The following is a 23207-nucleotide window of genomic DNA, read 5'->3' on the forward strand; positions in this document are numbered from 1 at the left end:
GGAAGTAATCAGGAACTCTAGGAGAGCGGTTGCTTGCTCCTTGTCAACCATGGCAGTGAAGGATCCCATTAGTTTCCGTGATCCTGGGGACCTGATTTCAAAGACTATTTATAAATTGAAAGGGTCCCGAGACCTGGAAACATGTGTCCACATCCAGAGTCCCGTCAGAGTGCTGCTGCTGGGGCAGTGAGTGGGGCAGACTCCACACACGATGGATTAGGTAGCCGTTCGTCCCTGAAAGGAATCACTACGGTAAAGTTGTTGACATTGCTTTGTTCTCTTTTCCTTCCCTCAATCACGTTCCCGCGCTCCTGATTCTCTGACGCTGTAGTTGCAAACATTCTGTGGCGAGAGGAAGGTACCAAGCTCACTTCTTCTGTGTTGTGCTTGTGATCGCCTGTGTTCATGTCTCCATTGTGGGGCCATATCTCCATGGGCCACCATCAGCTTGTCCAGACACCACGCAGTCCCAAGTGGGGCCCACCTGCCAGATCGGATGGGAGGGGGGAGGTCAATGTCAAACTCAAGCGTCACACACTGAGAAGGAGATTTAAAACCTACTAGTGTCTTTAATGGACACCAGTCCAATAGAACTTAAAAATAGGAAGTTGCTGTCTAAAGCTGTTTGAAACTGTCACTGAAGCAGATTACTTGGCAGGGGTTCCTAGTTGGATGAGGCCTTCAGCTTTTTTCCAGAAGCTGATATTGGTGTTGGGGTTTAGTGTATACTTTGAGGAAATGCCAAAGAAAAAAGCCACCATGATTTCTGTAAATGTATATTTACATGTATATTTTTAAATGAATAGACTTTTTTTTTAAGATTTTATTTATTTATTTATTTGACAGAGAGAGACAAAGCAAGAGAAGGAACACAAGCAGGGGGAGTGAGAGAGGGAGAAGCAGGCTTCCCGCTGAGCAAGGAGCCGGATGCGGGGCTCAATCCCAGGACCCTGGAATCATGACCTGAGCTAAAGGCAGACACTTAACGACTGAGCCACCCAGGCGCCCCTGAATAGACTTTTTTAAATTTGTATTTATCAAACCATCTTTACATATTAGGTTGGGCCCTAAAAAAAAAAAAGCCATTCTTATACATTAAAAATGGTCGAATACTGATAATTTCATGTGGTTCAAAAAATAGCAGGCCCGTGTGGGAACTGGGTTATAGAGCCTGAGTCACTGCTTGGGGTGCATGTGCCTTGTGGACCCCCGCCCAGGGCAGCCTCTCCACCGGAGCAGAGTTCACGTCACCTGGAGATAACTTATTCTCCAGCTTAGTGGATGGGGGTGTCAGGGAGGAGTATGAGAAGCAGCAGAATGCACCCTGTGATTTCAGGGTTAAGCACAAAATCTACCTCTTTAAAAGCTGGCCTGGGGGGGTCAGTCGGTTAAGCGTCTGCCTTCAGCTCAGATCGTGATCCCGGGGTCCTGGGATCGAGTCCCACATCAGACTCCTTGTTCAGTGGGGAGCCTGCTTCTCCCTCTGTCTGCTGCTTCCCCTGCTTGTGCTCTCTCTCTGACAAATAAATTTTAAAATCTTAAAAAAAAAAACAAATAAATGAAAGCCGGCCTAGTTCCTGTCTCATTTTTTCCTCACGAACATCTCATGGCATTTCCTAGAGCCTAGCATATGCATGCCTGTGCGGACTCAGAGCAATTTCCCGAGCGTCAGGCCCTGCTGCTCACAGTCCGTCTCCGCAAAACGAAAGCAGAGCCTGAGAAATGAGAATGGATGCCGGTAGGCTTTAGGGTTCCTTGGAAGGTCAGGTTGTAGCACCGGCCGCTCATCACGGACAGCTGTCCCTCGGTCGTGCGTGACCCAGCTCCTAGGCCACGGTGCACGCAGAGCGCTTTCCCTCTGTGTCCTTGAGAGGTGGTAATTTTCTAAAGTGAGTTTACTACCAAGAGGCTCAAGTTTCAAAAGTGGAGCCCAGCAAAGAATGCAGCCGTAGAGGCCCCACCTTGAGGCCAACTTAAGACCCCCGGCCGCTTTCGGGCCCCGGGCTGGCAGGTGCTGCCCTCAGTGTGGACAGTGCAGCGGCAAACAAATCCCACCCTGCCCACACGGCCGGCTGCCTGTACCCTTCACAGCTGGAACCCAGGGCTGGGGGTTAGGAAACACCGGAGTGTAACCCAACAGGCCGGCAGGCCGGCAGGGAACCGTCCCCTCTCAACAAGACAAATGAGACGATCGGGGCACAGCACAGCAAAGAAAGCTCCTTTGTGCCCCCTTAGGAGAAGCTACGCTCAAACAGAACCTTCCAGGGGCCGGATCATGAGGCTGGCTCTGCTGTGAAGTCAGTAGTTTGTCGAGGCCCGCGTTCTGTTAAGGCTGTGCTTCGCCTGCCATGTGGCCGCAGCTGCAACCCCACATGGGGTCCCCCGAGCTTCCAGTCTTGCCTTGGTCCTTGCAGCTGTCGATTTCCCAAGAGGCCCCTGGAGGCCGAGGGACCCCAGGGACAGGAACTTTGACTCATAGGTCTGAGCAAAAGAAGTTTTCCAGGTGAGAGTGGACAGAGAGAAGGCCCCACGGGGGCAAGATAAATGGGGACAGAAGCTGGGGTGCCCTGGGAGCCGAGACAGGGCCCTCATGGGTGGCCCCTTCGTGCAGCTCTCGGGGACAGGCTGCCCAGCACCCCAGGGTTCCCCACTTCTCAGAGGCTGGGGTCCAGTTGTGCCCAGTGGCAGAGCCCTCCTGCCCAGAGCCCCTCTCAGCACAGAGCCAGTAGCAGCTAAGACTGTGTCATGGAGTCAGGGACCTTGGCCCACGCTGGGAACCCCGGGCACTGGGGCTTCCTGGTCAGTAAGGGCCCAAGGCCCAGAAAATTGCCTGCAGTCATTGGAAGCAGGTGGAATGTTGGTTCCTATTTCATGTTACATTGTTTTCTAACACTAAAAACTTACCCAAATAGTCTGTGAAGTCACTAGCTGGGTTTCTGAGCATGCTAGGAAAGTGTGTTTTTCATGTATTTAATTTTCTTAGCATTTATGGAAATCTGTGGACTATCCTACCTTCACAAGAAAAGAAGTGAGGGAGAATGAAAGGGAGAACTCAAACCTTCCCTATTTTTGTGCCCTATTTACCTTTAATGTTGAGGCACGGTGATGCAGAAGAGCCCAGAGTAGGGGTTCAGGGTCCAGCCCCAGCTCTGACATAAATCCAAGTAGCCGCTAGCAAGTCCCTTCCCTTCCTTGGACCTCAGTTTTTTTGTGTTTATAATAAGGAGGCGGTACTAGCTCCTCCCACGGCCCTTTCTCTGCTAGTCTGAGATTTCTGCCCACCGACCACGCCAGCCGCGCCGGGGCGGTGGTGGGAGCGGGCCGGCGGGCCTGACCAGGCTGTGGGTCCGTTGCCTGACCTGGGGCTGCCACAGAGAAATTGGTGAGGCAGAGGTGGGAGCAGGCTGTCTTGAAGGGGGGTCTGCTGGCACCGACAGGCCATGAAATTGGCGCAAAGGAGTACCAGCCACAGCTTTGTCAGGACCCTAAGTTCCAGGGAGTGGTGCTGTATATAAATGTGTTTTTTAAAAAAAAAAAAGCTAGCCTTTGCCTTTCTGGCATGATCTGATCCATCTGATTTGACTAGTTGACAAAAATGACCAAGGGAGACTCTTGCAGAACAGGGAAGACCAAATGTAGGTCAGAGCCAAGGCTAGCATTCATTTGAAACCTTGTGTCGGTGGCCCGCCCGGGGCGCCCTAGGGCAGAAGCGCGTGTCCAGGAGGATAGCCTTGGGATCACAGAGCCCTCGTCCACTGTAGTGGTTCACAGCCCTCTGGCACTTTCTCCCCATGCTGCCCACATGCCACCTGCTCATCTCACGTCACCTTGACCGGTGCCTGTACCCCACGCAGCCAAACCGCAGGGTCAAGTATGCCCCGTGTGGCATGTGACCCTACTTGGGAGCTAGCCGCTGGGGACAGGGGAGCATAACCATGGCCGTGTTTGCTCCTCGCAGGCCTCAGTGTGGGGAACATGTTCTACGTCTTCTCTGACGATGGCATTATCATCCTGCACCCCGTGGACTGTGAGATCCAGAGGCACCTCAGACCCACGGAGAAGATCTTTATGAGCTACGTAAGTGTCCGTGCCTGCAAGTCGGCCTTCCGTGACGGCCCTCTTGACTTCCGAGACTCCATTTGCTGCATGTGGTATAGTTCCACATGCGTTCCAAGGCTCCAGAAAGTCCACGGGAGGCTAAGAGTTGAAGGTCTCATTCCTTGATTGGGCCTTCAGTGCACAGAGCCCTCGGTGAGGCCTAAGGCTTACAGGTGGGTTTCTCTTCTCCCCAAGTTCATAGAGAAAGGATGGCGACAGCGGTGTGAACAGACAGCCCAACGGGTGCTGCTAGAAGGAGGTGCAAGGTGCACTGGGACACTGAGGGGCGAGGCCTCTCCAGACCCAGGGAGGACAAAGTCAGAGAAGGCTCCTGAGCAGGGGACCCCTGGGCTCAGTTGTGAAGAAGATGTAGGAACTGGGGATGGGTTTCTAAAGGGACTGTCATGAACATGGCAAAAAGTGGCATAAAATGTCTTGTCACATCCGGGGAATCGCAAATACTTGGTCTGACTGAGATTAGGATGACTGTAGGTCAGGGTCAAAGCTAAGGAGTTTTAATGGTAGATCTTAAAAGTTCTGGGGACCCCTGGAGGACTTCAAGTGAAGCAAGGCCCTGGTGGGGCTGCTTTAGAATACGTGCGGGGCCCCAGTGGGGGTAATGATGAGCAGGACTGGATTGGAAGCCCAGAAGCAGGTGCAGAGGCTGTTGCGAGCATCCAGGTGAGAAAGGGTAGTGACCTAGCCAAGCCAGGGGCAGTGACGATGGGAAAAATTGAGTAGGTTGTAGTGTTATTCACAGGTAAGATCAACAGGCACCACAAGGGTCATCCAGGGTCTTGCTAGGAGGAGCAGAGTACCCTTCACCCAGGAGGAGGAGAGGCAGGTTAGGGGGACACAGTTCATTCTCTTTCACTCTATGAGGCCCTCTACAGAGGCCACATTCTCCATCTCGTGCTGGGGATCCCAAAAGCAGAGCAGATAGGCTCCTCATCAAGGAGACGAGGGTGGCCTATGATGTAGTGAGTTTGAGATGCCCATGGGACACAAGCATAGAAACATCCAGAAGATGGGGATGGGGAGGGGATGGGCCGTAGTGGGCTGGAAAGTTGTCGGCTCTCTGGCAGGCAAAAGAAGTAGCTTTAAGGAAGCCTGGAGAACATGGATCACAGAACCTAAGGATAGCCAAGTTTACAAAAGGAAGGGCTCCTCAACAAGTCAATAGAGGAGGTGAGCTGCAAGGTTCTCAGGGGCCCCCGAGGAACAAGGGGAGAGAGCATGAAACACGAAAATGCCCCAAGCATCAGAGGTGCTATGAAGCATGAGGCCAAATGCAGAGCTGCCATGCCACATGGACAGAGGCCACAGAGATGACTGCTGGTGGCGGGTCCAGGAAAGCCTTTCTAGCCCTCCAGACCCAGCTGTCCACAGGCGTCCCCTAGACGGTGCTTCCTCACCCAACCCCACCCCAGGGCTCTGTCCCTCCCATTGGTTTCTCTCTGGGCCTTGTGTTGGTGGTTGCCTGCATAAGGTAGACCCTTAGCTACTTGACGGTAGAATTACATTAACCCAAAAGAGTCCTCTGCAGGCCCTGCTGGGCTTCTCCTCGAGGACACGCAGTGAAGGAACTGGTGAGCAGCGACGGGCCTGGAGCTCGTGTGGAAGTGGGCCATGCCCAGGCGGGTTCCTGCAGCCAGCTTGTTGCATTGCTGTGCTGGCTCTTGGTAGGTCTCAGGCTCTTGCATCTCTCACATTTGTAGCTCTGGAACAGCTGTTTTCTGGGCTGTTTCATTTGAATTAATCATTTTTTAGATGTGCTACCCTTGATGAATTTTCCTTCCACGTAGTAGCCGTGAAACCATCTAGAAAGAGTGGTCCTAGTTAATTTCTAGCAGTTAGGTTTAAATAATTGCACCCTGTCACATGGGCACTAATTTCTCATAGATTTGCAATAACCTGTAGCTCAAGGGAAATCTCTGAAAACGTAACCACGACTCACATTTCCTAAAAAGCCAGAACAAGTCACAGTAGGGGAGGCCCCACAGGCCTTTCAGACAGCGCAAGACCACGGTGAACTAAGCAACAGTCCCAAACAACCGTGTTCTCCTCTAGAAAATGCCCCACCATCTCCCAAGAGGGTTACCGTGAAGCGAGCCTCTGGTCAAAGCACTGAGCGAGTAGGAGATTGGTGCATCTTCTCTCGGGTGTCTCTGCTGGATGAGGGGTCCGCTCTGGGCAGTGGGAAGCAGCACATGTAGGCAGGGGCACAGGCACCCCTGGGTTCACATCCCACCTCTGTCACTCAGCAGGACTGAGTGGCTTTAGACAAGTGACCTAACGCCTCCAAGCCTCTGTTTTCTCACATGTGAATGGGGGTGGTTGTGAGGATTGAATGTGATGCCGGGCAGTGACCAGGGTAGAAGGTGACAGTTCTGCCCCAAAGCTATTGCAGTCATTTAGGGAAGACCTGGAAAGTAGATGAATTCAGGGAATGAGGAGGCCATCTCCGAGGTCCTTGGTGACTCATTTGTGGCAGACTGTAGGGGAGAAGGAAACAGCACGGGTGATGGCCATGCTCGGTCCTGGCTGGCCAGCTGCTGATGAAGACCCGGCGGGACGGGCAAGTGTGGAAGAGAGGAACAGCTTGGGGGTGGCTGGCTGAGTATGAGGGGGCTGTGGGAGAACCAAGCGGGCACTGGAGAAGGTGGTTCTGAGCTAAAGACACAGATCTGGGATCCATCTGCATCTGGGCTTTGGCTAAAGTCAGGGCAGTAGACGAGACCGCCAATGGTGTGTGTGAGTGGTTTGAGTTGGGTACCTGAACAGAACCCTGAGGGTCAGTAGTTACAGGACAGGCAGACCAAGAGGGACCACAAGGAGACTGAGACAGAGCTGGGCCAGAGTCATGATGAAACACATGAGACTATATCACAGAAGATAAGGGAAAAGATGGTCCCCATTTTCAATCATTTATTCATTCAACAAACATATTTGAGGCACCCATTCTATGTCAGGCACTTTACTAGGTACTAAGGATATAGCAGTGAAGTAGACAGACAAAGAGCCTGCTGTCACAGAACATTCTAGTAACAGAAGAGAGCCTAAACAGAGGTAGACAAATCAGTGCACGAAGTTAAGTGGAAATGACAAACGCAGCCAGGTACAGGGGTGAGGCATACTGGCAGTGCTAGGCCAGTGAAGAGAGGCAGGAGGGTGGCACAGGGAAGGAAAGCAAGCACGCCATGTGCATGGAGCACAGTGGGTAAGGGAGAGAAAGGCCGAAGGTCCGAGGAATAGCAGGAGCCAGAGGGGAGAGGACCTGGTAGACTTCCGGAAAGACTTGGATCCTCTTCTAAGCAAGAAGGAATGTTAATGGAGTGGAGGGTGTTGAGAAGAGGAGGGAGGTGGGCAGACTTACAGTGATGCCCATGGATTCTGTGTTGAGACAGGTTGGCGGGGGTGGCCAGGGTCGAATCGAGTACAACCTGGGTGCTACCCCAGTGCCCGAGCAACAGTGTGGCCTGAGCCCAGGTGATGGAGGTGGGAGCAGTGAGGCAAAGTCAGATTCTGAACGTATTTTGAAGGCAAAGCTGAAATGATTTTTGATGCACCGGATGAGGGCTGAGGGGATGAGGAGAAGAGGACTCAAAGATGGCCGCAAGGGTTTTGGTCTAAGGAAGTAAAACAGTGGAGCTGCCATTTTGTTAAGGGAATGAGCAGGATTGGGAGGTAAAATTGGGTGTTGATTTTGGACTCACAAGTTTGAGATGTACAGCAAACAGCCAAGTAGAATTAGGTGCTTGGCTGCTTAAGTCTGGAGTTTGGAGAAGAGGCTCTAACTAAAGATACAAATTTGGGAGTTGTAAGCATGTCGATGGTATCTGATGCCATAGGTTGGGAAGAGATCAGCAAAGGGAGTGGATTTTGGAAAGGAAAAGTCTTTGAGTGACCCCTGTGTGTTCCAACCCACAAAGATGGCAAACTGAGCAGGATCAAGCAACAGAGAAGGCCCAGCCCCTGGGGCAGGGTGGGTGGGAGAAGCAAGGAGTAGTCAGCAGAGTCAGATGACACCCCAAGTTCAAATAAAAAGGTGACACAGGTTTAATTTAATAAATGAGAAGTACAGAATATTGAGCTCGGTGGGAACGCTGCCGGCTCTGTGGTGAGGAAGCAGAGAGGGTAGGTCACTCTTTTGGAAGTCGGGCCATGGACAGAAGTTTTTATATGATGGGGATGCAGAGGGGGGAAGTTCGCACACAAGGGGGGAAGAAGGCAGGCCTGGCGGCTGCTGATAAAAAAAAAAAAAAAAACACAAAGGGAAGTTCCAGCCTCATAAGTGGGAGGAGGTGGAAGGTGGAGGTGGGAACAGAGGGACAGGGGAGGGTGAGGGGAGAGGAACCCACACATGGCAGGGGGGCCGGGGGATTAAGAAGATATATGGCAGCCTATCTCCTTTACAGGAAGAAATCTGTCCCCAAGGGGAAGGAAATGCCACCCAGCCGTGCCAGTGGGCCTCGGCCGTGAACGTCCGGCACCGGTACATCTACGTGGCCCAGCCAGCACTGAACAGAGTCCTCGTGGTCGACGTGCAAGCCCAGAAAGTTCTACAGGTACATCTCTCTAAGGGAGTGAGGGGGGCTTCCAGTTCTGGGGCACAGCCTGCCACAGTCCTCTTGGCTTTCTGCACCCTGCCCAGCTCCTTGGAGAGGCGGTCAGACTGGGGACCAGGGCTGGAGAGCAAAGAAGGTTCATGTGCAGCTACTCAGCAGTACTGATGGCCTACTATGTGCCGAGCACTGTTCTAGGGTCTTGGAAAACAGCCATGAATGAGCAGTCAAGTCCTAGATCGTATATTCTAGTCTGGGAGGCAGACCGTAAATCAGAATGTTAGAGAACTCTAAATGCTAAGTGCTATTTACAGGTCAGATGTGACAGAGGAATTGGATGACTGTTTCAAATCGGCCCTCGCTCTGGAGGTGAACAGATTCTGAGATCCAAATGCCAAGTGGGATTCCCATTCTGGGAGCAGAGGGCGGGCCGGGGGGGCTGGAGGACAGTGAGGAGTGGGGAGAACAGGGAATCGTGAAGGGGGAGGTAAAGCACAGCCCAAGCTACGAAGGGTTTTCATCCGGGGAGTGACCTCATCTGACTTAGATTATGAAACAGTCAGGCTCTGTTAAGAACCAATGGCAAAGCACAGCAGCATCGTGGCTACTGAAATAATTCAGGCATGAACTGCAGACGGCCGTGGAGGTGGCAAGAACTGATCGGCTTCTGGATAGATTTTAAATGTGGAAAGATTTTCTGCTGCGTTGAATGTAAGTTTGAGAGAGGGGAAATCAGGTTGTTGGGAGTTTTCTTTACCTTGAGGAACGGTAGAATGGTGATGCCATTTACTGTGTGTGGTGGATTGAATAATGGCCCCAAGATGCCCAGAACCTATGACTGTCACCTTCTTGGGCACAGGGGACTCTGCAGAGGTGATTAAGGATGTGTAAATGGACCGTTACCGGGGATGACCTGGATGAGCCCTACCTCCTACCTCAATGCAAGTGCAAGTACCCGTAACAGAGGGAGGTAGGGAGAAATGTGCCTGTGTAGGGGTGGGAGTATCTGCATCACTGAAGTAGGCAGGAGTCAGTGGAATCCAGGGCAGAGAAGTAGAGATGCCGCTGGGAGGACTGAACCACACCGGGCTCTGCTGGCTTTGAAGATGGGGGAAGGGGCCGTGAGCCAAGGACTGCAGTGCTAGAGGCTGGCAAAGTCAAGGAAACACACTCTTCCCTGGAGCCTCTAGAGCGGGCACTGCCCTGCAGCCGTCCCTGTTCAGCCCAAGGAAATTAATTTTGGACTTTGAGCCTCCAGAACTGTAAGAGAATTAAATCTGTGTGGTTTTAAGCCGCTCAGTTTGTGGCACTAGGTTATCATAGCAACAGGAAAGTAATGCACTCTATAGAGACTTCAGGAAAGGCAGGGGTGCAGGCCATGGAGCAGGAAGACGAGAAAATTAGGAATTTGGGTTTAGACCTGCCAAGTGTAAACTGCTATTATGTTAGTTGGGGCGCCTTGGTGATTTCTTCAGTTGAGTGTACGACTCTTGATTTCGGCTCAGGTCATGATCTCAAGGCTGTGGGATTGAGCCCCATGTCAGGCTCTGCACTTAGCAGTGAGTCTGCTGCTCCCTCTCCCTCTGCCCCTCCTCCCCACTCATGCTCTCACATTCTCTCCCTAAAATAAATCTTAAAAAAATAAAAATAAAAATGTAAGTAGAGATGTCAAATAAGCAATTGGATAAACAGGTCTGGAGGCCAACAAGAGATCTAGACCAGAGACGTCAGTGTGGGTATCGTCACCATACCAACTGTTAAATCCAGAGAAGTGGATGAAATCACTGAAGGTAATACAGGTAGAGAAGAGGTCAAGGTTGGAGCCCTGAGGCACTCCAACACTTAAAGATCAGGAAGAAGAGAAGAAGCCAACAAGGAGACCAAGCAGGAGGAGCCTGAAAGGTAGGAGGAAAATTGGGGCTGGAGGAGGAGAGTTGAGGGTTCCAGAAACCAAAAACAAGAGTGTTTTAGGAAGAGTTTGCAGTTAGTGGTGTCTGATAGCTGAGCATTTGCAGATCATGGATCCTAAGAATCAACCATTGGATTTGGTATCCCATGGATCACCTTGGCAGGAGCCGATAACATGATCGTAGAATACAAGCTTGAGGTCATACAGATGGTGAATACAGACAAGCATTTTGAGGGGGTTTGCTATAAATATGAGTAAAAGGAGTCAAATGAGGCAATAGGTAAAAGAGCATACTGAAGAAGCTTCTTTAGAATAGGTGACATTACAGCATTTGTATGCATGTATGTATGTAATGCTGGGGGCGGGGGGGGGACTCCCACACATCTTCCCTTTCTTCTGCATCACTGAAGTAGGCAGGAGTCAGTGGAATCCAGGGCAGAGAAGTAGAGATGCCAGCTTTGGATAAAAGCACATTCTTTCATATAACAGAAGGAAATTGAAAATATTCAAGTACACTTACAAAGAGGTGACAGTTAACAATTGGTGGCAGGTGGATGAACATTTCTTGTGGTTGCTTTTATTTTCTCAGTGAAATAAGAAGGAAAATTATCACCCAGCCTGGAGGTTTGAAGAGAGAGGTGAAGGGTGCATTTGAAATTGAACTGACCAGGGCACTGCTGGGTGAAAGCAAAGGCCCACTGAGGGCTTGCGGATGTAAAGAGAAAGTGAGGCCAGTGAGCAGGGTTGTGGTTTTTCTTCCCAGCAATGCCCCAATGCATGCTCATTGTAGGGGGGAAAATGTGGATGTAACCAGGGTTTTGGTTTCTCCAGGCCAGTTGGGCAGAAGGCTTTCTGTTAGTGATTTTTCTGGCCAGTGAACATACTCTGAGTAATTTCAATCCTTTGAAATTTGTTGAAGCTTGCTTTATGACCCAGCTTAGAATCAATGTGGATAAAAATGTTTCATTTGCACTTTAAAAGAATGTGTGTTCTAATGGTAGGTACGGTATTCTGTATACATGTCAATTATGTCAAGATTGTTCATTGCATTGTTCAGATCTTCTAAGTCATCTTTTTAAAAAGATTTTATTTATTTATTTGACAGAGACACAGCAAGAGAGGGAACACAAGCAGGGGGAGTGGGAGAGGGAGAAGCAGGCTTCCCGTGGAGCAGGGAGCCCGGTGTGGGGCTCGATCCCAGGACCCTGGGAACCCAACCCGAGCTGAAGGCAGATGCCTAATGACTGAGCCACCCAGGTGCCCCATAAGTCATTTTTTTCTTTGTCCACTTAGTCTATCAGCTGCTGAGCGGTGTGTTGGAGTCTCACACCGTGATTGTAGGTTTATCTAAATTCCATCCATTTTTGCTTTAAAACTGTAGTAACTTCCTGGGGCAAAGACTTCTTCATTCTTACAAATTCTATTTCTGGCTATGCTTCTTGCCTGAAAGTCTGTTTTTGTCTAACTTCTTTTGATTAGTGTTAGCTGTATTTTTTCTGTCCTTTCACTTTCAACCTTTCTATGTCCATATATTTAAAGTGGTCTTTTTTAAAGCCACATGTGTTTGGGTTTTAGCCTTTATCTAGGATAATAATCTCAGTCTTTTACTTGGATCATTTGATCCATTTATATTTAATGCAGTTAATTATATAGTTAAATCTACCATCTTACTGGTTTCTTATTTGACCTACCTGTTTGTTCTGCTTTTTACTCTCTTTGGATTGGTCAATTATTATTATTCTGTTATTGTTAGGACTGCCACAGAGATTATAACATGCATCCTTGCCTCAATACAGTCACATATAATTTATGACTTCACTTCTCCAATAACGATAGAACCACGTAACAGTAACTCCTCTCCTGCCTTTTGCATGATTGTGGGAATAAATTTTATCTCCATATATATATATGAACCCCACAAGACCTGACTTAATATTATTTTGTACACTTGGTAGTCATTTATATTCACCCACATATTTACTTTTCTCACTGCTCCTTATTCCTTCCTGAAGTACACAGTTTTGTCTGGGATCATTTTCATTGTGACAAAATCATTGTGACAAAAGACTTTTTTAAATAGTTGTTTTAGTGAAGATCTGCTGGCAACACAGTTTTTGTTTGTTTGAAAAGACCCTTATTTGCCCTTAATTTTTAAAGACTATTCACTGGACATAGAATTCTACCCTGACAATTCTACTTGCTCAGCATTTTAAGATGCTGTTCCACTGTCTTCCATTGTTTGTTGATAGGTCATGTATCATATTTTTTTCTGACTACTTTTCAGATATTCTCTTTGATCTTTAGCAGTTTTACTTTGATGTGCCCAGGGATGATGTTCTTTGTATGTATTCCAATTTGGAAGTTTTAGTGGTTCTTGAATGTGTGGATTGATACCTTTCATCAGACTGGAATTGTCTCTTACCTCTTCTTCGGAAACTTAAAAAAGAAAAAGTTAGACATTTCCACTGTGTCCCACATATCTTTCACTCTTTTTTTCCCATCCTTTTTCGGTCTCTTCATGCTTCAATTTTAGTATGTTCTATCAACTTGTCTTTCAGTTCACTAGTCCTGTCTTCTGCTATGCCTAATATGGATTTAACAGAACCTATTTATTGAGTCTTAATTTCAGGTATTACATTTCTACTCATTTTACTTCTGTATATAAATTTGTAATTATCTTTTCATGAATCGCTCATGGGTCTGTTTCTCTTGTATTTTTTAGTAGCCTTTAGTCATATAGTCTGTATCTTGTAATGCCTAGTAATTTTTTAAATCCCCCAACATTCCATATATTAAAAAGATAGACTTGAGAGGGCTCTCACCCACCGAAGAGGCTTTACCCTTTCCTCTGCTAGGCAGAGAAAGTAGAGAATCACTTTAATCAAGTACTTAGTTGAATCAAGGCTGAATTGAAGTTTTTTAAGGCTTATTCTGTCTCTGATTCATTCCTAGTCCTAGAAGTTAGCCCTTCAGGGTTTTTAACTGAGACCTTGTATATTCTTCAGTATCTTTTTCTTTTCCCCTCCATATCTTTGCTCCTCAGCCTATTGAGACTGCAGAACACTGTTTTGAATTTAAGAGATTATTGGTTTAGCTCTTCAGCCTCCAAACTCCACCACACCTCAGAATGAGAATATGAATTATGATAGGAGACATGTAAATAGAAAGGGGAGAGAAGGCTACAGTCTAAACACTAGGGAAGTTCTGCTGTGAAGAGGGCATCTGGAAGAGAATGAGTAATCAAGAGAGTTTTGAAAAGAGAGAGACCAAGAAACTAGAGACAATGTCAAGACGCTATTATTGCTGGTGGGTTACGAAGCTCTGGGTACAGGAAGACTGCGCCAGATCCTGAAGCCTTTAGCAAATGAAGGGAAGCAACCAGGAAGCTGGCAGATGCTGGGATCTTCAGGGGCTTTTTAATGCGAGCAAGAAAGGGAAGGGGACTTCAAAGATTGTAATGAAGGGCGAGGAAATATATGCGAGCAGGGAGGGGCAAAATTAAGAGTCCAGTTTTGTGTTTGTTGAGGTCATCCACAGAGGAATGAGTTCTAAAGTCCTCAGAGTACAGCAGGTTATCTGCAGCCATGCAATTGGATGAACTCACCCACAGAAAGGATTTAGAAGAAGGTCAACAATGGAGACCTGAGACATGCCGGTATTTACAGTCAGAATGAGGGGGGAGAGGGGAGGCTGAGAGACTAGAACGTTTCTGGAAGGGAATAGTTAACCACGTGGAGTCGTGAATTGTCAAATAAGAGGAGGACCACCAAGTGATTTCTGAGTCTGACATAAAGTTCTGGAAGAGGTCAGTGGAGCGATGAAGATAGACACTTGGTGGGAATGTTAAAGAAAAGCAGATTCAGGAACTCCACAGACAGTTCTTCAGAGACGTTTTGACCAATGGGGGTAGAGATGGGCAGCCAGTGACAAGAAGGGCAGGGGTCACCATCCAGTGGTATGAGTCTAATGGAAGAGAGTTTGGGAACGTATAAAGCTACATTATAAAAAAAGCAGAGAAGTAGAAAACCGTCTCCATTGGAGAGGGCCACAGGAGAGCCTCTGTTCTAGAGGGGTAGTGGAGTTGCAGTTATAGCAGTAGAAAAGAAAAAAGAGTGTCTCCTGATCCTACAGTGTGGGTCCCAGAGACTCCAGTGCAAGGATGTACAGAGAGAAGCTGTGCCAAGCTAAGAGACTAGGGATAAGCGATGATCTCAAAGTCAGTCTCAGATGGCACAGGAGGAAGGGCCAACTCACCAGAATCTCAGCCTCAGAACTACCTGGGGAAGGACACTGAGAGTTCTAGGGGCCCAAAATTCTGGGAGCAGGGACCAGAGTGCCCTGCAGCTGATTCTTGAGTGGAAAATGTAAACCCTCTGGGTTTGGGCTTTTGCCAAGATGGTCTGGGTCCCCTGTAAGTAAAATCATGCAAGAAGTTTTTAAAAGGGATTCAACTGCTGGCCTCTAAAGAAAACCCAGAAGGGAGGCTTGGGCCCTGGCTTCCCGAGCAGGCTCACTGCCAAGGCTGCGAGGTTGGCTTCCCACTCACCTAGGCATTACAGTCATGTACACAAAGGCCAGAAGTGACCACTGTATCAGCTTATAACAATGATGACCCACTTGTACGTATTTTTTTTCAAGTCCATAGGTGTGGACCCTCTGCCAGCTAAGCTGTCCTATGACAAGTCTCATGACCAAGTGTGGGTCCTGAGCTGGGGGGACGTGCACAAGTCCCAACCGAGCCTCCAGGTATGTTGAACACATGGAGACCCACACTCACCCCACAGGAACAAAAGATGCTGTTCCTGTCTCATAAATGTCTCTTGCTTCCCTAGGTAGCTAATCACATTTATCCAAAAATCCAGGCTTGAGGACGGAGTGGCAAACAGCCTTGAGCCAAAGCCCCTCACAGACCATTTCCAAAGTAGCTTCAGCCAGGCCTACCTTTAAGGACAATAATCCTGATGATGGGTAAGATTGTGATGTCAGGACAACCGGACTGTGGCTCCCAGGCCCCACCTCTCCTGAGCAAGGGCGTTCTGCACCTCGGGCTGGGCAGGCTCGAGAACAGTGTCCAAGCAAATACTCAGGGGGTCCCTTAAGGAAGGAAAAGTAGCGGTAATTATGTCCATAATGAAAGCACATTTATTGAGTGCCTATAGTACTTTAGGGCACAGGAAAGTTCAGTAACGTGCCCATGGCCCAAGCCAGGCAGCATGGCTCTAGGGCCCGATATTCAGCCACGGCCCTGTATTGCCTCTTGGAAACAGTTTGGGCCCAAGAGCTCTGTGGGATTGCCCCATCCACCAATGGGAGAAGGTACCACCACCCCTGTGTGGAGTGTTTCATCAGGGATACATTCGAGGATTGAGCCCTAAGAAAAGTGATGTGAATGCCTGAATTCTCCCAGCAATCTACACAGAACCATTCTAGATGCACAGAAAAGAAGTTAATTCGTTTCCCACATTGGGTGCCTCAGGACAGTAGGGTTTCATTCTCTCTCAGAGCCCCAGCTGAGAAGAACTGCAGATGGAGCCCAGGTCACCATGTTCTCAAGACTGGGAAGGGACGCCCAGGTCTTCTACAGAAGCTTTGTCCAGGGGACTGACTGCCCGCTTGCCTCTTCCCTCCTGGGCCAGGGGACGATCCTGCTTCACCTCCTCTAAATGGAGACTATTGTCATTTAATGGATACCATCACCCTGGGGCCAAGTGAGCTGACCAAAAATCCCCCTTAGAGGGTCTAGGAACCTGAATAAAGCTCATTCAGAGCATAAGCCCATGGAAATCATAACTTTTATTGGTCCCTCTAGCAGCTCCAGGAAAGCCTCTAACGTAATTCAAGGGGAGGGGCCACAAAAAATTTTTTTTTTCTGAAACCAAAAATGATTTCCTAATTTAACAGCAATGAGTTGAGAAACAGAAAGAAAAAGCATCAGATGGGCACTGGATTTCTCACCTGCTGCAGGACCATGGAATCTACAGGACTCTATTCCCAGCCCAGATATCCTCTACCGGGCAGGACCGAAGAAAACGTGTGTGTAAGAATTCAGAGACAGCATCACTCACCACCCCCTCTGAGGAACAGATCTGAGGAAAGATCCCAGACAAACACCAGATGAACCAGATCAGAGACCTCAAGATGAAGAAAGATAAAGAGGAGACAGTTGCAAACAATGAACCCAGAGAGGAAGTAAGATGGATGAGGACAGACTCCCTGGAAATAGTAATCAGTGCTAAATAAGGATGTCTGAATGAGAAATTCTGATACCAGTCTGTAATGGAAGATAAATTATTTCAGTAAAAATAAGCATAGGGAGTGGAGGAAAGAGGAAGGAGTAAAAATAATTAGAAATACCTTATTGGGATAAGAGAAGGTTCGGAGAATGCTGTTAGAAAGTAGCAGCTGGGAAGTGATGGTCTCATTATTCCACGTATGACAAACTGATTTCTCTTGAAAGCAGAGGTGATCGGACTGGGTTAGGAAGGAAGGACGGAAACTAGAACTTGTTGATGAGAAACACACATGCTGCAGAAAGAAGAAAAGGTTGCATTTAAAGGGGCAGGCATGGTGAGGACAGGTGAACAAGAATGTATTCAGAGTGCTACTCATATGAGTAAGGCACTAAAAACAGCAGAGAGATACTATGGGATGAACACCCGAGAGACATCAAGCACCATTATTAACAACTAAATGTCTCAAGAGTGATTTAAAATAAAGGAAAACTTGATTAAAAATGCACTTACATTGTACAAAGAAGATGAAAGAAGGATGTGGGAAAACTGAATGACACAACTTGGTTTAATATAAACCTTGCATCAGCAAAACCGTTTTTTCACACATCCACATCCACACAAGTGTATCAGTAACTATAAAGGAAACAACTCCTGTAAACGTAGATGTGAGATGCAACAGTATCTGATAATTAGAAATAATATATGACCTAATAAGAAAACACTCCTTTATAACGGGTGGACCAAAAGGGAAATTACAAGGGAAATTACAAACTGTCTCAAAGGCAATGATAAAGCGATTGTTCCACATCAAGATCAACGGGAGACTGAGAAGTCTGTGCACATGGGTATCTGTGTCTTAAAAGCCTGAAGAAGAAGTACTTTTGTTAAGAAATGAGCACAAGACCAGAGTGGTAAGAAGGAGTAAGAAGACTGAAATTAACAGAAACAAAAGAACAAAGAGAGAAACAGAAATACTTCACAAGCCTGATAAAGGTAGACAAAACGAGGAAGGAGGAAAAGAATATTACTGTAAATACAGGAGGATAAAAATTATTGGGAAATAATACATCACTACTCTGGGGCAGCAAATTTGAAAACCTAGGAGAAGTGAATGATTGCTTGCAAAATGTAGGAAAAAAACCGGACTGACCTGGAGCACCTGGCTGGCTCTGTCAGTAGAGGTGCGACTCTTGATCTCGGGGTTGTGAGTTTGAGCCCCACGTTGGGTGTAAAGTCAACCTAAGGAAACAGAAGCCTGAAATAGAACAATAATTATAGGTTTTTTGTGTTAAGAGCTACCACAGAAAAGTGTGCGGCTGAATTTTATCAAACCTTCCAACTATAATTTTAATATTATTTGAACTATCTCGGACCACAGGGAGGAAAATGTACAGTTTGTTTTAAATAGCCACCATCATTTTAATTATAAAAGCTGACTGAAACTTGTATAAAAAAATAAAGCTGAGGCACCTGGGTGGCTCAGTCGTTAAGCGTCTGCCTTCGGCTCAGGTCATGATCCCAGGGTCCTGGGATCGAGTCCCACATTGGGCTCCCTGCTCAGCGGGAAGCCTCCTTTCCCTCTCCCACTCCCCCTGCTTGTGTTCCCTCTCCCGCTGTCTCTCTCTGTCAATGAATAAATAAAATCTTTAAAAAAATAAAAATAAAGCTATAGACTAACCTCACTTACAAATACAGAAGCAAAATTCTCAACATGGTATTAAAAACAGAGTCCAGCAGTGCACCTAAATGCAGAAAACCAAGTCCCAGGATACAATGATGGTTCACTCTCAGGAAATCAGTCAGTCTTGTCTTAACACAAACAAATGAAAACAGAAGAAAAAAAAAACCTAATATTTTCAATAAATGCTAAAAAGGCATTTAATTAAATACAGCAGACATTCTTAATAAAAATACCTAAAAACATGCAGAGAAAGGAAATTTCTTAATGAATACTATTTCCCAAAAACCAAGAGCAAATTTTGCCTCAAAGGCCAAACCCAAAAAGCATGTTGCTTACTATCAGGAATTAGACCATGATGTCTACCATCAAGTGCAAAGCCTAGGAACCTCGCTTTGACAAGTGCACAGATTGAATAAGCCTGCCTCCATCACTATGGGCTCGGGTTAAAGAAACCACGACTTGCAAACACTCCTGAAAATGTCACTAGCACAACCTGTGTGATACACAATCTGGAAATAACCGAAAGCCTCAGAGCAGTGCTTCCGTATCCAGCAACTTGACTTCTCAGAACCTACCCAAAGGCCGTGATCATGGGAATGGACAAAAATTTAGCCACAACATTATGTGTTTCTGCATTGTTTACATGGGCAAAGCAAAAAATAATATCCTAGTGTTTCTCAATATCCAACACTGAGGAGCTGCCTAGACACAACTTTGCTGGGATGACTTGAAGGTGTTTCTAGAAACGAAGCCATTCCCTCAGCAGCCAGTTTTGGAAGCCAACGTCTTCTGGAGTCCCCCGGATCACTCCTTTGCCCGCCAGTCCCCAGCCCAACGAGGGCTCCCATCTCCACTGGTTCTGTCTACCCGCTGAGGGAGATGCTCAGCCTTCAGGACCCCACACTGACGACCAAGTGACATTTCCTGGTATCTCGCCACCGATGTACGGCTCCTGAACCAAGCCCATAGAGCCAACAGAATTGAGGGGTTCAACGATTCTCTTTTGGGCATGAACGTGCCCAGGCACACTGCAGGACGCAAGGCCAAGAAGGAACTCAAGATGCATCGGAGAAATGAGGCGGGCAGCGCACATCAGCTCAATGGCCCGTGCTAGTGCGTTCTGATGAAGTCACCTCTGAATACAGGGTGTCAGCGTGCTGAGGCGTGAATGACACTGACCGCTGACAGCCTGTAATCTTCCATCTCTATGAGAAGCTAAAATGACAGGCCTGGTATCAAGCGGTGATTGTATGACTTCTTGGAATTCTCCAGCACTTTCCCTTAGACACTCCCAAGATCCAGTTTCCTCAGGCTGCTATTTTCTTAATGCCCAGTTCTAAGAGTTTTTTTCCCCCATGCACTTGCCATGGAAGTGTCATTTGGCCATTTTAAAAACCCACAGAAAAATAAGCTAATGCCATGTTACAATTTTGGAGCTGCCCCAAGGCTACAAATAAAAATCACAAGCCTCATCATTCCAATCCGGCATTCTGCCTGCGTGGCCCTCCCAGGGGAACCATGATCCAGAAAAGCCTCAAACCTCAACCCTGCCCGAGGAGGCAGGCCAGGTGGTGTTCATTTTCCCATAAAAGAAAGAGCCAGAAGGCAGGCCTATTCTTCGAAGGTAAAAGCATCCAGAACTCCAAGCCTTGTGAGTCACAAAACCCCAAGAGACACTGTCCTCAGCCTCAGGCCACACAAGTCTGGACCCTTCTTTCTGTAGACACAGCCACAATATCCAGATCAGGAAAAGTGTCTCAGCTGTGTGTTCAGGCTTGAGCCCCTGCTCTCCTGCTCAGAGGGTCTGGGCTTGACCTTGTGGACCTTCCTCCAAAATGGCCCACCAGCTGGCCAAGCCCCTCATCTGGCTGCAGGTCGGCCACCCTTCAGGGCACTGGCCTAGACATTGGGGGCTGATGAGCTCGTTCAGAAGACAAGGGGACACAGGCTGGCTGGCACGATGTCTCTGGCCTGGCCATGCCCAAGGCTAGGGTAGCTGCTGGACGGAAGCTCAGCCTGACCGCAGGGGGCTTCCTGGCAGGACCTCTAAAGCACGCTCCCATCCCACCTAATCTCCGATAGCACGTGGCTCTCTTGTGCATCGCCGGCATGCTGCTCCCTGACACAGATCCACCAGGGATTTCCACACCGGACGACGGCTGCAGCCGCCTCCTGCCGACTCCACAGGGGCTTGGGTGTTACCTCCAGGGAAACAGAGGTAGCTATGCTCGGTCGCTCCCAGTGTGGACACAACCCAGTGCCTGATTGTTGATTTCTCACAGCAGGCCTTTCAGCAGCCAGACCCGATCCCCAGCATTCTAACTGCAAGCCATCTAAATGGCCTGAGCAGCATCTTGGAATGGCGTTTCTGCAGAATTCCTGCCTTCCCCAATAAATTATGGAGTCGCAGTTCCCAGAGAACACCTCTGTGAGCAGTACAGGACAGAGATTCCCAACAAACGGGCCCAGGCACCTCGCATCAAAGGAAAACAGGGAACCAGTAAATCTTTCCAGCATTTAACATTTTTGTGATTTAAAAGCTCTCTCTCTCTTTTCCCAGGGTGACCTGGATGCTGAGATGGTGGGATTCTCTGTTGTGGGGGAGGTGGTCTCTGAGCAGAGTGACCGTTCTGTTCTGGGGACCTCTCTGGGACGCTGTGCCTTCAGAGGGCTGACAATGTCCCGTGGGTTAGGATCAGGCCTGCCTGAGCAGGAGGGCATGATTCGGGCATTCATATCTGTCCCACCACTTCCTCTCCCCAGGAGGACGAGTCCCTGCCTCTGACATTCCCAAGTAGCTCCCACTCTGCTCCTGCCCACCCCCCTCTCTGAAGCAGCCCGTCTGCTGAGGGTCCCTACCAGCACATGCAAAGGTTTCCAGGTTGCCCACCCCTACTGGAGTGGGCCCTCACCAGGACTCCTGCTCTGTGTTGTAGGTGATCACAGAAGCCAGCACTGGCCAGGGCCAGCACCTTATCCGCACGCCCTTTGCAGGAGTGGACGATTTCTTCATCCCCCCAACAAACCTCATCATCAACCATATCAGGTGAGACGGGCCCACAGTGCCCTTAAGTACCCCCGTAATCCAGCTCAGCCGTGCATTTGCCCACCGTGAGACCTGCTCCTTCTCTGTCTCTCCCACTCATGCTGAGTGGCCTTGGGCTCCCTCACGAGGGGACAGAGAAATGGACCCATCCTGAGTCTTTAATGGTCATAGTTCAGGTGCCTTCCTGCCACCCTCAGACGCCCATTGAGGACAGGAAGTCTCATCCTCAAGGTGAGGACAATAGAGGAAAGGAATCAACAGTGGTTAATGGATCACACTCTACTTATTAGACACATACAAAAAAAACTAGTCAAAGTGGTCTTGACCCCTTCTTACAGATGAGGAAACAGAGGCTCAGAGAAGCTAAGACCCTGGCCAAGTTCACATAGCCAGGAGCCCCCCGAGCAGCCATGCAGACGCCCAGCCGGGAAATGAGCCCTCCCAGTGGTCTGGTTTGTCAGCATCCAGAACAGCCTAATAAAGGGAGCCATGGTCCCAACTGCAAACCTCACCCCAGCCTGGCCCCTCCCCCTGCCTATTCACGTCAGAGAACCCCCAGCCCTGACTGGAAAGTCAGCACTGCCGAAGACTAAGCCTGCCCTCTTACCAAGGCACTGAGACCCAAAGGTCTCGGGGGCACTATTTATGCCTATCTTTTTGTCTGACATCAAACACCTTTCTCCAAGAAGAAATGCCTCATTTTTGTACACTGAAACTGGACTTCTAAAATTAGGCCCAGCCATTTATCCAAGCCCAAGGAAGAAAACACCTCTTAATGAACCCCTCCCTGTAGACAGCACCTGGGGAGAGCTTCTAAGATGGCCCTAAAGGGTAAAAGCCCCCAAAGAAGCTGAATTCAGCCAGGAGTCCAGCAAACTTACAGGCTCTGCATTGTCTGTGTGTGGCTTTAATATGTGTGGCTGTAAGAGTGGGCTTCTCTTTCCTGTTCTTTCGTGCTCTGGCTTGTTAAGAATGCTTTAAAGAAGCTTTAAACTGGGCATCTCCTCACGCTGACGTGCTCCATTAGTTACTCAGGAGAAAAGCGTGGGGGAGATTTTTCTCTTATTCCTATAGGTGTCCCCAGGCACCAAAAGGCCTCCCTGAGCCAGGGATTTAGACAGAGGCCCCCAAGTCAAAGCCAGGTCCTGCCTGGGGTCGGGTCTCCTTGCAGCTCCCAACTCGCCTCCAAAGCAGACTTGCGCCAAGTCCAGACGGGAGCAGCTACCACCTACCGAGCCCTCCCCCTCCAGCTCCCTCTTTGATCCAGTCCTCCCGACAACCCTCTAGGAAGGAACTGCCCTCTTTAGCATCTCAGAGGCTCTGAAAGGCAAGCCACGTGCCCAGCTACGCAGGGGACAGGCTATGCCGAGACGCCGTGGCCGTCAGACTGCAAAGGTAAACGCTGTCCCCAGCCCTCCTGCCCAAGCTTGCTCCCAGGGCCCCAGGAGAGACTGCCCCTCTACGGTCCTCTCGCAGGGAAGGAGCGCTGGGAGCAAGTGTGTCCTGTTCGCACGCGCTCGCCGCTCAGATTCGGACTCTCTGTTTAGCCCAGGGAACCGCAGCAGAAAACTCGCCTCCACCGCCCTCCCCGCAGGCAGTCAGGGCTCCTGGCCTTTCTCCGCAGACACGGGCGCCCACCTGCCAGCTCGCGCAAGGCCCCAGGGGAGCTGATCAG

General features: G+C 48.8%; 1 protein-coding gene across 1 annotated transcript in view; it reads left to right on the forward strand.

The window, feature by feature from the left end:
- FSTL4 (follistatin like 4) overlaps positions 1–23207 on the forward strand; it is a 393797-nt gene that overhangs the window by 365402 nt on the left and 5188 nt on the right. The window contains exons 11-15 of the mRNA XM_036089132.2: positions 332–358; positions 3959–4077; positions 8517–8666; positions 15211–15318; positions 21423–21532. Of these exons, the coding sequence (XP_035945025.2) occupies positions 332–358; positions 3959–4077; positions 8517–8666; positions 15211–15318; positions 21423–21532 (514 nt within the window). The remainder of the gene's footprint in view (positions 1–331; positions 359–3958; positions 4078–8516; positions 8667–15210; positions 15319–21422; positions 21533–23207) is intronic.

The sequence above is a fragment of the Halichoerus grypus genome, chromosome 2 (assembly GCF_964656455.1).
Source record: "Halichoerus grypus chromosome 2, mHalGry1.hap1.1, whole genome shotgun sequence".
NCBI classification, from domain to species: Eukaryota; Metazoa; Chordata; class Mammalia; order Carnivora; family Phocidae; genus Halichoerus; species Halichoerus grypus.